The following is a 13,762-nucleotide window of genomic DNA, read 5'->3' as shown; positions in this document are numbered from 1 at the left end:
TCTTTCATTTATTATTTACATAAACGATTTGGATGAGAATGCATGGCTAGTAAGTTTGTGGATGACAACAAAACTGGTAGCATAGTAGACAGTGAAGATATTCTCGTATTACAAAGGGATTTTGATCAAATGGGACAATGGGATAAAAAATGACAGATGGAGTACAATCTGGATAAATGGGAGGCATTGTAGTTTGGTCCAACAAATAAGGGAAGGACTTCTACAATTAATGGTTGGGCCTTGTGTAGTGTTGTAGAACAGAGGGACCTACGGGTGCAGGTATATAATTCTTTGAATAGTGTGAATTTGTTTTCAACCTTGAGACCAATTCCATTTCTATTCCAGTCAGTGATTCATAAGGAATTAAAAGCTGGGTGGTGGTGTTCCATCAGGACTAAAGTTGCTGCAAAGATCACTTTGCAATTACTTGATGAATATTGAATACCAATTCCAGGCGCACCCAGTACACTGCTTAAATGTGCAGCATCTGATTTAAAGACACTACATCAAAGCTAGCATACTGGGCTGTCACAAAGAGTCATTTGCATGTCTGTGTGCTGTGATTAGATAGGAAATAGAGCAAGGACTGTTTCTACAGGCCTCCCTTGGGTACAGGAATTTTGCACCAAGCCTGCTTCCCATTCAGCTCACACACCAATGACTGCTGTAAGTAGAGCAGGCCAAGAAAGGAGCGTATCGTCTGCAATTAATATTTCAAGAGCTGTTCAAATATTTCTGCACGAATATTTAAGCAGTACAATTAAGATTCACTCTAGACTGTTGACCTACTAGACATTGGGCTCTTAATGATGTTGTAATGAGGTAAAAATGTACCCAGATGAACCTGCTAGCAGGGGAATGGGCAGAGAGAAAAGCAAATTAGAAAACTTTATTGAGCTGTGAAACTCTTACTTTAAATTCCAATCAAGTCTTCCATTCTCTATCTGAGTTTCTGCCCTTTGTTGTAATAAAGTATTTCAAGTTGTTGAATTGTTCAATACCTCCAGCCACTTCTGTCCGTTGGCAAAGGATTATTGCTGTGAGAATAAATTAATGTATCCAAAGGTAGAAGGGAGCTCATAAATCATGAGGTTCTGTACTTCAGGGGAGCTATACATGCCCTTTTTAGGCCATTTCTCTGCTGCTGTCTCGCACAACAGAAAAATCGAAGCATCATTTCTTTTCCCTGAGTAGATCAGTGCTTTGGTATTCATTACAGGCACCACAAAGGGATGTAAGGCTCTAACCACTCCTTTTTTTTATCGAAATGCAGTAGCAGCAGCTGATTTGACTGATACCTGCTGTCTGCTCTCTCTAGGTTCTCCCGGGATGAAGATTTACATTGATCCATTCACTTATGAGGACCCAAATGAGGCCGTCCGGGAGTTTGCCAAGGAGATTGATGTCTCTTGTGTGAAAATTGAGGAAGTAATTGGAGCAGGTACATCTTGTTGAGTTTGTGGTACTTTGTGTGTTGATTCACTTCTCCTAACCAGAATAGACTCTGACTGTTTTCGGTAATGGGGTGATTGAAGTTTTTGTTTGTTGCAAATCAACTCCTGCGTATTTTCCTTCCCGCCTCCACACAGGGGAATTTGGGGAAGTCTACAAGGGTCGCCTCAAGTTGCCTGCGAAACGTGAAATCTACGCAGCGATTAAGACCCTGAAGGCCGGCTACTCTGAGAAGCAGCGGCGGGACTTTCTCAGTGAGGCCAGTATCATGGGTCAGTTTGACCATCCGAACATCATCCGCTTGGAAGGGGTGGTCACCAAAAGTCGTCCGGTGATGATCATCACAGAGTTCATGGAGAATGGAGCTCTGGATTCATTCCTAAGGGTAAATATTTAAACTGACAGGAGATAGCCAGGGTCAAACCGTCCTTAGCTTCTCCCAATCTTCAGATGTAGTCAAACAAAGAAGCAAAATGGAAATCATAATCAAAGCTACAGCTGTTAATGAAGAACTGTGTGACAACAATAATTATTATTAGTCTTGTGCTCATTACGAGGCTGAGTTAATTTTTAAACTGATCTCTGGACTAGAGAGGTTTGTTTCCAATCACATTTAGTTTTTTGGTTATTTGTGAATAAACATTATCTCTCAGATTTACTTTGTAGTAAGAGACATTTACTGCAGGCTGAGAGTATTGAGGTGACATTGTACTGATGGTGGGGGCAGGTTATATCAGATTGGTCTGTTTCAATCAGTCTGAAGTTTTTATTAGGAACTGGCGATTACATTGGACAAAAGTGGATTGTATTAGACAAAGTGGACTTACATTGGACTGGAGGAGATGATATTTGACAAGGAGGACTCATGTTGGAATGGGGGAGATGATATTGGACAAGGAGAAATTGTATTGTATTGGAAAGATTACCCTCAAAAATAACTTCTTCAACTGCAAAGGGAGGATGATATTAAATGGGGTGCATTATGTTGTACAGAAGGATTATGTTGGATGGATGAGAATTATATTGAATGAAATTATAGTGGATGGAGTTTTTTAAATTCATTCATGAGATGTGGGCATTGCCGGCTAGGCCAGTTCTAATTGCCCATCCTCAGTAATCCATTGTGTGATTGCCCAGAGGTGAATAAAGAGTTAAACCACATTGTGGTGGATCTAGAGTCACATGGAGGCCAGACCAGGTCAGGGTGGTGAACTTCCTTCCCTAAACTGGAAGCATTATATTGTATAGAGGAGGGAGAAGTTATATCAGATTGATGTGTTTCAATCAGACTGAAGTTTTTATTATAAGCTAGGGATTACTTTGGACAAAGTGAACCAGTTTTGTTTTACATCCATCAGCAGTGATTACGTGGGAATGGTTAGTGAATAAAAATTCAGATTTTTATTGAATTCAAATTTCACCATCTGCCATAGTGGGATTGAATCCATGTATCCTAGAACATTACCCCAAAACACCACCACCTCCTCATGGGCTGAGGGAATATATTGGAATGTTGGGGGGAGGGTTTATTGGATGCAGGAGTGTTGTATTGGATTTGGTGGGAACCAGTGTATTTTGGACCTGGGGTTTTTATTGAATTGGGGGTTGTGTTGGACTGGGCAGCTACATTTAACTTGGTGGTACATTGTACTAGGTGTTTGTTTGGACTGGGACAGCTATATTGAAGTTTGGGATTTTAATGGGCTTGGTGGTGGGAGGGTGATGTGGCGGTGCAATGCTGTTTTGGGCTGGAGGGCAATTACATTAGATTGGGCTGTTTGTATTCAACTGGGTTTTTCTGTTGGGCTTAGAGTGGGTTATATTATGTATACCAACTATGTTGATCTTTTGATCTGGACAACATTTACATTTACTCTCCCTCTCTATTTCCTTTGAGGGCACGCAGTGAACATGATAAGAGGAGAGTGGAGAGTTCTCCTGACCTCTATCAGGAATACTGGTGACTGCGATTTGTGAAGCCCAGATGTTGGCCAAGTGGTTGCCAACTGAGTTGGAACCACAATGAGGATTCTGGCAGGACAAATCCAGTAATGTTTAACTACATTCATTAGTAATCAGTGTGCTCAATCTATTAGCAACACTGAGATCTCACTCTGCTGTTAGCAATATTGAAAGTCAATCTTTTTCAGCATCAGTTTTTCGGATTCTGGTCCAGAGTCTGTTCCACATCATCTTTGGATCAATATCTGTCAGCTTTCAGCCACTGCAATCTTCATCAAATCATAGGATCCCTGTAGTGTAGAAGCAGGCCATTCAGCCCATTGAGTCCACACTAACCCTCCAAAGAGCATCCCCCCAACACACACACCCAGACGCAATACCCCCCACCCTCCCCAAAACCCTCTCCCTGTAACCCTGCATATCCCATGGCGAACCCACCTAGCCTGCACATCCTTGGACAGTACAGGGCAACCTGGCTTGGCCAGTCCACCTAACCTGCACATCTTCAGACTGTGGGAGGAAACTGGTGCACCCAGAGGAAATTCACGCAGACACGGGGAGATGGTGCAAACTCCACACAGACAGTTGCCTGAGGGTGGAATCACACCCAGGTACCTGCCAACCACTGAGCCACTGTGCCGCCCTGCACATAGTGCCCATGCATGTCGAAGGCCCATTGTCAAACCTGGGACTGGGCTCTCCAACACCAGTGGGGACTAAAGCAAAAAATTACAAGAGGTAAGGCTGACTGCCCCCATCCCTCCCTCTCCTTCACTCCCACCAGGATCTTGCTAGCCTTTCCTCCCTCATTTAAGAGTGGAGTTAAGCCTGTCCCTCATTTGTCTTTCATAGTGCTGCAAGTCTTCAAGGAGCTGGAAATAAAAGCAGCAAATTTATCCAAAGAGGGCAACAAAGATGTAGGATCTTTCAATTGACCCACAACACTCAGCTGGGGCTTCATTTTGGATCTTTCCAGTCCAACAAACTCAAGAAGCTGGGCACCAACCGGGGCAAAGCAGCCTGCTGGATTAGCACCGTACTCGCAAACATCCAGTTCCCTCAACTCTGCAGCAGTGGTGTGTACTATCTACATGATGTGCTGCAGAAATCCACCAAGGGTCCTCAGACAGCACCTTCCAAACTCACAACTACTGCTATCTAGAAGGACAAAGGCAGTAGATACATGTGAACACTACCACCATCTGCAAATTCCCCTCCAGGCTACCCACCATCCTGCCTTACAAATATTTTGCTGTTCCTTCACTGTTGATGATCAAAATCCTGGAATTCCCTCCCTTATAGAATTGTGAGTCTATCTACATAACATTGATTGCAGTATTTCAAGAAGGGAGCTCACCACCCCCACCCTCACAAGGGCAACTAGGGCAATGCGCAATAAATGCTGGCCCAGCCAGCGATACCTATATCTCACGAATGAATGAAAAACAAGGTAGGTGGATTATCATTATTAGGCCCAGGAAACAAAAGGGTGATTAAAGTCACACAATCCCTACAATGTGGAAACAGGCAATTTGGCCAATTGAGTCCACACCGACCCTCTGAAGAGCATCCCATCCAGACCCACAACCTTACATTTCCCATGGCCAATCCATTTAGCCTGGGCGGAAGTGGGAAGTGGGTATTGCAGATGCTGGAGATTAGAGTCAAGATTAGAGTGGTGCTGGAAAAGCACAGCAGGTCAGGCAGTATCTGAGGAGCAGGAAAATTGACGTTTCGGGCAAAAGCCCTTCATCAGGAATGATCCGTGATCCATCCCCTAATCCATTTAGCCTGCATATCCTCGGACACTATGGCGCAATTTAACATGGCCAACCCACCTAACCTGATCACCGGAGGAAAAGCAGCCACAGGGAGGACTCCACACAGACAGTTACCTGAGGGTGGAATCAAACCCTGGTCCTTGGTGCTGTGAGATAGCAGTGCTAACCATTGTGCTCTAGATGTGGAATTCAAAACAAAAACAGATCAGCCCTGATAGGAGCAAATTACTGCAGATGCTGGAATCTGTAGTAAAAACAAAAAATGCTGGAAATCACAGCGGGTCAGGCAGCATTCATGGACAGAGAGCAAGCTAATGAGACATTAGCTTGCTGTCTCCTGCCTGACCCACTGTGATTTCCAGCATTTTTTTGTTTTCAGATGAACCATGATCTTATTGAATGGTCTATTTCTGCTCTTATTCTGTGTGCACACAGTACTCTGTTACAAAGACAAATGTTTAAAATATATAACTAAAATAAATATTTTGAGAGGATGTTTTCACAAGAGCTACTGTAGTTAGAATGAGCTCAATAAAATCAATTTGAAAAACAACATGGGAATAAATAAGAAAGTAATGCTGCTGAACTGAGATACCACATCAAAGCTTGGATGATTTTAATTATGGCAGCAGCTTGTTCAAATGTGACTTCTATTTTACAATTGAGAAGAACTCAGTAATTCACATTCACTAAGCTAACAAGCAATTTGAATTTCTGACATCTGGAAGGTTGTGTTAAATCAAAAGTTTTGCATGGTGTTGAAAAGAGGTTGAGAAGGGATTTTTAAGCTAAGCTGTGTTGGGAAAATCATTGTTCTGTGAAATAATAATCTGTACAGAGCCAGAACATTCCAGGCTGCACCAAGGTAACAGTTGGTGGTGACAGTATTAATGTCCGCACTTCACAATGTGAGTGTGGCAATTCAGTGAATGGTGGCTATTCTCCTGTCACCATATTCAAACTGTCCTTTGTGTGGATGCTTCAGTTTTCCGGATTGTTCTGCTTTTCTTACACAATATTTTCCGCTTGTGTTTCAGCTTACTGCTGATGGAGAATGCTGTCTTCTTGAGAATAATTTCTCTGGCCACATTATCATGGTACAATTTCCCACGTATTCCCATGTACAATTTCCATGGGTTGTAACTGAAAGGAAATGGAGTCTCATGATATTCCCCTGAGAATCCACAGCATATATTACATTTGCAAAACTTCCAAACAGACACACACACTCAGAGATTCCCTACAGAGTGCAATCAGGCCATTCAGTCCATTGAGTTTACATTGACCCTCCAAAGAACATCCCATCCATACCCACATCCCTAGTCTATCCCTGTATTTCCCATGGCTAATCCATCTGGACACTATGGCCAATCCACTGAACCTACACATCCTTGGATTGTGGGAGGAAGCCAGAGCACCCAGAGGAATCCCACACAGACACCATGGAGAATGTGCAAACTCCACACAGACAATTGCTCGAGGCTGGAATCACACTCCGGTCCTTGGTACTGTGAGGCAGCAGTGCTAACTTCAATGTCTCTGTGCCACCCCACAGTGCCACCATGCCACCCCACAGTGCTATGCACTCCCTCTCATAGATGCAAGGGCACACATACATACCATTGACACACTCACGATTTTTCTCTCACACACTGTCAAGCACACATACAGATATACTCCATCTCTCTTGAATCTACATTCGCACTCAACACTCACAAAAACAGACACACTTCCTCTCTCCTGCACTCTCAAACACACAGCCGCTTAGTCTTCCCACATCTCTCACAAACAAGCACTGACAAACTGATGTACATTTCAGCACAAACACTCATGTGCACACTCTCTCCAACACACATGCATACATACATCATTGTATACAGACAGACACACAGGCACAAAGACAATCTCTCTCACACATGCACACACAGTAATACACATTGACCCAGACTTTTGTTCCCAAGACAGGCTGTAGGATTAAGGGAAATCTCCCAGCATGTTGCTGGAGAAACTCAACCAAATAGTGTGTAGCTTGTTCTAGAGTGAGTGGTGGAATTAAACTGACCAGCACTGAACTGTGATTAAAGGTGGCTACAGAGGCTGCTGAGTCCTTTGTAAAAGGCTTGACTCAGTTGTCTGTGATTGAATGTGACATTATGCGAAACCCTCGAGCCTCTTATAGTCCTATACTGACTTAATGCCAATTCATGATAACCCAAATCACCCAGTATCTATTATGGGCAGACTGCAAGGACCATATTGAATGAGAGTCATAGAGGCCTATAGCATGGAGATAGGTCCTTGGGCCCAAACTGGTCCTTGCCAACCAAAATGTCCATCCACACTAACCCCACTTCCCTGCACTTGGATCATATCCTTATAATCCTTTCCTATCCATGTATTTGTCCAAATGTATTTTAAATGTAGTGAATGGACCCGCCTCAATCTCTTCCACTGGCAGTTAATTCCATAAAAGTTAAAATAAAATATAATTATAAATGGTGATTTGATATTTGATGGTAGTCTTATACATGTCAAGACATTTGGATAAGCATATGAATAGAAAAGGTTTGGTGAGATATGAGCCAGGAGCAGGCAGGCGGGACTAATTTAGTTTGGGGTTATGTTTGCATAGACTGCTTGGACAAAAGGGCCTGCTTCCATGCTGTGTGACTCCATCTAAGCTCAATTAATACTTAAATCTCGTCAGTACTTAATCCCTTATAAATACAAACATAACCCTAGTCAAAAGCAACTAATCGCTCAATAAACATTCTGAGCTAATAATCAAAATATGGACCTAGAACTTCTTGCAGAGATAAGGTTACAATATGGAAAGCAACTAAGCATAATAATGTAAGGGTGGATGTTAGGATCAACAAAGAGCTAATGTAAATGCTCGAACAGATGTCTTCCTTCTCTCTCTGAAAATAAAGCCAAGAACTTTAAATAACTTCAGCTTCAGTTTTTCTTAATTTCTCAGTGATACAGTTAGATTGATTTCTTAATTTCTGAAGGGTTGGGGAATTAAATAAACGTAAATTTATGGGTGGCACGGTAGCACAGTGGTTAGCATGGCTGCCTCACAGCGCCAGAGATCCAGGTTCAATTCCCGCCTCAGGCGACTGTCTGTGTGGAGTTTGCACATTCTCCCAGTGTCTGCGTTTCCTCCGGGTGCTCCAGTTTCCTCCCACAGTCCAAAAATGTGCAGGTGAGGTGAATTGGCCATGCTAAATTGCCCGTAGTGTTAGGTGAAGGGGTAAATATAGGGGAATGGGTCTGGGTGGGTTGCGCTTCAGCAGGTCGGTGGGGACTTGTTGGGCCAAAGAGCCTGTTTCCACACTGTAAGTAATCTAATCTAAAATAAATATGAGTTCCTTTTTTTGCATTTGCACAGGCAAGTTGTGCTTTTTTTCTATTATTTTAAAGAACTGAGGATTTAAACAAAGTCACAAACTGACTGGTTAACAGCTGATATGTGCCCTTCACAAACATCTACAACTTCTCTCAAAATTGGCTTTACAATTGTGAAAATGAGGTCTGTATGAACCCATTGTTGAATTTTAATGGTCTTGCAAAGTTCTGGTTTCCGTCATTGAGAATTATCCTCCCTTCCTTACTGGCAAAAATGTTTTAGGACTTTTGGTTCCTGCTTGTGCCTGCCATTTTGAAAGCTCAATGGAGTCTTCCTAACTCTGTGTAAATTTGAGCCCCATGTACAACACCCTCTCACAGTCAGAACACTTTAACGTAAAGCACACAATCACAGTGAATATAGGCTCTTTAACATATGCACATTCTCTCTTTTCCGCACGCACAGCACACACATAAACACACGCCTGAATAAACTGTATGACAGGTATTTATGAATTGATTTATCAGTCCATTACCCAAACCAGCTTTCCATCCATCTGACTCCATCTATACTTGCTACTGCTTCAGGAAACAACCGACATAATCTAAGAACCCTGCCACCCTGGTTATACTCTCTTTCATCCTCTTCCATCAGACAGAAGATATAAAAGTTTGAAGACACATACCAATAGATTCACAAACAGCTTCCTCCCTGATGTTATCAGATATTTGAATGGATCTCTTCTATATGGCTTTTGCCCAAAACGTCAATTTTCCTGCTCCTCGAATGCTTCCTGACCTGCTTTGCTTTTCCAGCAACACTCTAATCTAGACTCTTCTATATCAGAGTTGACCTTTCTCTGCACGTTGTGTGACACTATATTTTGCATTACCCAGATGTACTTTTGTAAGGTATGATTTGTCTGGTTAGCTTGCAAAACAAGACTTTTCACTGTATCTCAGTACATGTGACAATAAAAAAATCAAATCAAATCCTGGCTCTTTCTTCAAGCAAACTACTTAGCAACTAACTGCATGGTGCTCACAGCACTCGACAGAATTAGGCTAAGGTGAGTGATGCTGAAACAAACATAGAAAGTGCAAAAGAATCACAGCAGATTAGATTAGATTCCCTACAGTGTGGAAACAGGCCCTTCAGCCCAACAAGTCCACACAGACCCTCCGAAGAGTCACCAACCCAGACCCATTCCCCTACTCCCTAGTAATGCACATACCATGTTTGGACAATTTAGCATGGCCAATTCACCTAACGTGCACATCTTTGGACTGTGGGAGGAAAGCGGAGCACCCGGAGGAAACCCACACAGACATGGGGAGAATGTGCAAACTCCACACAGACAGTCACCTGAGGCTGGAATTGAACCCGGATCCCTGGCGCTGTGAGACAGCAGTGCTAACCACTGAGCCACCATACCACCCCTTTGACAGCATCTGTAGAGAGAGAGAAACAGGGTTAATATTTTGAGTTTGGTATGACGCTCCTTCATCTAAAGGATGTTAGATAATGGATTTTTAAATTGTTTTTGCAGAGGCAGAAGCCCAGTGCAAAAGACAAAGGGGTTGTTAAAGATGGAGAAAGAGGCGTATAGTGGATGGTATTTTATTGGCAGCTTCCAGCCTCAAAGTCTCACCATGGAGTTCCATAACCTCAGAAACTGACTGCATAATGTCTGTCCTCCATTCTTCTTACATTCTCTACCTCCTTCCTTTCCAAAATCCTTTTCCTGTTTATGGAGAGGACCCATTCTCTCCATCTCACACCATAATTTACACCCACTTTACATCTCTTTTTCTCCTTCTCCATGATAAATAACCCCTTTTGTCTTTTGCACTGGGCCTCTGCCTCCATCAAAAGTATATATTTTAATAAAAATCATTTTCCAACAGCTTTCAGTTCTGAAGAAGAGTCATGCTGGACTCTGTTTCTCTCTCCACAGAAGCTGCTAGACCTGCTGAGTTTCTCCAGCATTCTCTGTGTTTGTTTCAGATTCCCAGCATTTGCCTTCACTTTGATGAGCAAAGCTTTATTGCTTAACTTGTGAAGGACAGTGGTGAAAGTGACAGGAACAAAGTGAACTGCCAGACAGTGAATGTTCACGTGTGTCATGGGATCAGCCATGAGAATGAGGTCGGGTTAAAGGGAATTGCCTGTCGGAATTAAATAGCTTGTCAGCATGAGTAGCAGAAGATTCTCAGCAAAGGTTTAAGACTGTCAGGTACAGTGTTGAGGAAGATGTAGCCTTTGTTGGAAGTGGAGATGGGTTAAGCTGACTATTCTGTGATTTCCGTCTGTGCCATTCTCACCCAGTTTGGACCTTTCCTTCCGATGTGCCTTTTCAACCTGAAAACACACTTGCTTACTGATAGATTTATTCATTTTTCTGCAGCAAAACGATGGGCAGTTCACAGTGATCCAGCTGGTGGGAATGATGCGGGGCATTGCGGCTGGGATGAAGTACCTGTCTGAGATGAACTATGTCCACCGTGACCTAGCTGCACGCAACATCCTGGTCAACAGCAACCTGGTGTGCAAGGTGTCGGACTTTGGTCTGTCGCGCTACCTACAGGATGACACTTCAGACCCCACTTACACCAGCTCTCTGGTGAGTTTGAGTTTTCCACTGTCTGCATTAACTGGGATGATGGATCAGACCTAGGCATTGTGGGATGGGGAGAGGAAGGGGCAAGACCTCACTCGACTGAAGCACTTGTCAGAGGTTCAGCACTTTTTTTCACCCACCCAGCTTTACTGTTATTAAAGGACAGTCGTTTAGCTCAGTTGGCTGCATGGCTGGTTTGCAGTGCAGACTGATGTCAAAACCGTAGGTTTGATTCCCATACCAGCTAGGGTTACCATGAAGGATACTCTTTCTCAACCTCTCCCCTCACCTGAGGTGTGGTTAAGAGCACCTCTGCGTCTCTGTAGTGGGAGAACAGCCCTGTGGTCTGGTAGGACTTTGTTGACTTTCTCATTTACTGCCAATCCTGTTCACTCGGTGAATGCACTCCGATACATTCAGAAAAATACAATTAAACCATAGGGAGAGTGTGAAAGAAGATAGGCAAGCAGGCAGAATATTGTCTGTATACTGTCATTCCCCAGCAATGGATAGGATCACAACTGATCAAGGGAAGCAAATATGGGATATCAAAGTGGTTTGAATGTCTTTGTTGGATATTATTTCATTTTTGCATTTTGGTGCTGCTATCTGTGGGACATTTTTGTCCTCTGACATCAATGTCAATGATCCTCAAATTGCTATTAGACGATGTGGCCAGAAGACATAGAAGCAGAAATTAGGCCATTCAGCCCATTAGGTCTGTCCCACCATTAATCATGGCTGAAAAGTTTCTCAATCCCATTCTCCTGCTTTCTCCCTGTAACCCTTGATCCCCTTGACACTCAAGAACCTATCTATCTCAGTATTAAATATATTCAATGACCTGACCTCCACATACTTCTGTGACAATAAGTTCCATAGATTCACCAATCTCTGGCTGAAGAAGTGTTTTCTTATCTCTGTTCTAAAAGGCCTTCCCTTTACTCTCAGGCTATGCCCTTGGGTCACAGTCTCTCCTACCAATGGAAACATCTTCCCAACATCTACTCTGTCCAGGCCAATCAGTATTCTGTATGTTTTAATTAAATCCCTCTTCATCTTTTTAAATTCCATCAAGTATAGATCCAGAGTCCTCAAATGTTCCTCATATGTTAAGCTTTTCGTTCCTGGGGCCATTCCCGCAAATTTTCTCAGAATCTGCTCCAGGGCCAATACATCCTTCCTGAGATATGGACCCCAAAACTGCACACAATACTCCAAATGTGGTCTGATCAGAGCCTTATAAAGTCTCAGAAGTGCGTCTCTGCTTTTATATTCAAGTCCTATCGAAATAAATGCCATCATTGCATTTGTCTTCCTAACTATTGACTCAACCTGCAAGTTTACCTTGAGAGAATCCTGGATTAGAACTCCAAGTCTCTTTGCACTTCAGACTTTTGAATTTTCTCCCCATTTTGAAAATTGTCCATGTCTCTATTCTTCCTACCAAAGTTTATGACCTCACACTTTCCCACGTTGTACTCCATCTGCCACTTCTTTGCTCACTCTCCTAACCTGTTCAAATCCTTCTGCAGCCTCCCTGCCTCCTCAATGCTACCTGTCCCTCTACCTATCTTTGTATCATCTGCAAACATAGCCTGAATCCCTTCAGTTCCTTCAGATAGATCCTTAATTTATAAAGTGAAAAGTTGTGGTCCCACACGGAGCCTTGCGGAACACCAGTTGTCACTGGCTGCCATACTGAGAAAGATCCTTTTATCCCCACTCTCTGCTTTCTGCCAGACAGCCAAGCTTCTATCCATGCTAGCACCTTGCCTCTAACACCATGGGCCCTTATCTTACTCAGTAGACACCTGTGCGGCACCTTGTCAAAGATCTTCTTGAAGTCCATGTGGATAACATCCATTGCCTCTTCTTGGTCTAACTTGCTTGTTACTTCCTCAAAGAATTGTAGAAGATTTGTCAGGCATGGCCTCCCCTTGATGAAACCACACTGACTCCAGGATCTTACCCATGACTGAGGTTAGGCTAATTGGCCTGTAATTTTCAGTCTTTTGCCTTACTCCCTTGTTAAACAGGGGTGTCACATTAGTGATTTTCCAGTCCTCTGGGACCTGTCTGATTCTAACAATTCCTGAAAGATCACCACTAACGCCTCCACTATCTCTTCAGCTATTTCCCTTAGAACTCTGGGGTTTAGTCCATCTAGTTCAGGTGATTTATCCACATTCAGGCCATTCAGTTTTCTTGCATCTTCTCTTTCCTGATGGCCACCATACTCAGCTCTACTCTCTCACTGCCTTGAATTTTTGGGATATGATTTGTGTCTTCCATGGTAAAGACTGACACAAAGTAATTATTCAATTCCTCAGCTATTTCCTTGTTCCCCGTGATCAACTCTCCAGAGTCATTTTCCAGCAGCCTAATGTCCACTTTTGCCTCTCTTTTGCCCTTTATTTATCTAAAGAATCTCACAGTCTTCCTTTATATTACTGGCTCGTTTACTCTAATATTTAATCTTCTCCCTCCTTATTTCTTTCCTGTTGCCCTCTGTTGGCCTTTGTAAGCTCTCCAATCTTCTGGTTTCCCACTGCCCTTCACCACATTGTATGCTTTTTCTTTTGCTTTCATGTT

At 43.0% G+C, this 13,762-nt stretch overlaps 1 protein-coding gene across 3 annotated transcripts in view; it reads left to right on the top strand.

The window, feature by feature from the left end:
- Positions 1 to 13,762, top strand: part of LOC122555678 (ephrin type-B receptor 1) — a 505,782-nt gene that overhangs the window by 405,708 nt on the left and 86,312 nt on the right. For all 3 annotated transcript variants that reach the window (XR_015759253.1, XR_015759252.1, XM_087993907.1), the window contains exons 10-12: positions 1,319 to 1,441; positions 1,590 to 1,837; positions 10,955 to 11,170. Coding sequence is in view for 1 of the 3 variants with exons in the window: in XM_087993907.1 (XP_087850033.1) it covers positions 1,319 to 1,441; positions 1,590 to 1,837; positions 10,955 to 11,170 (587 nt within the window). In the remaining 2 variants the exon portion in view is untranslated. The remainder of the gene's footprint in view (positions 1 to 1,318; positions 1,442 to 1,589; positions 1,838 to 10,954; positions 11,171 to 13,762) is intronic.

The sequence above is a fragment of the Chiloscyllium plagiosum genome, unplaced genomic scaffold, assembly GCF_037043375.1.
Source record: "Chiloscyllium plagiosum isolate Xiang-an unplaced genomic scaffold, Cpla_swu_hap1 HiC_scaffold_13, whole genome shotgun sequence".
Classification (NCBI taxonomy): Eukaryota; Metazoa; Chordata; class Chondrichthyes; order Orectolobiformes; family Hemiscylliidae; genus Chiloscyllium; species Chiloscyllium plagiosum.
This window is presented reverse-complemented; position numbering and strand designations above follow the sequence as displayed.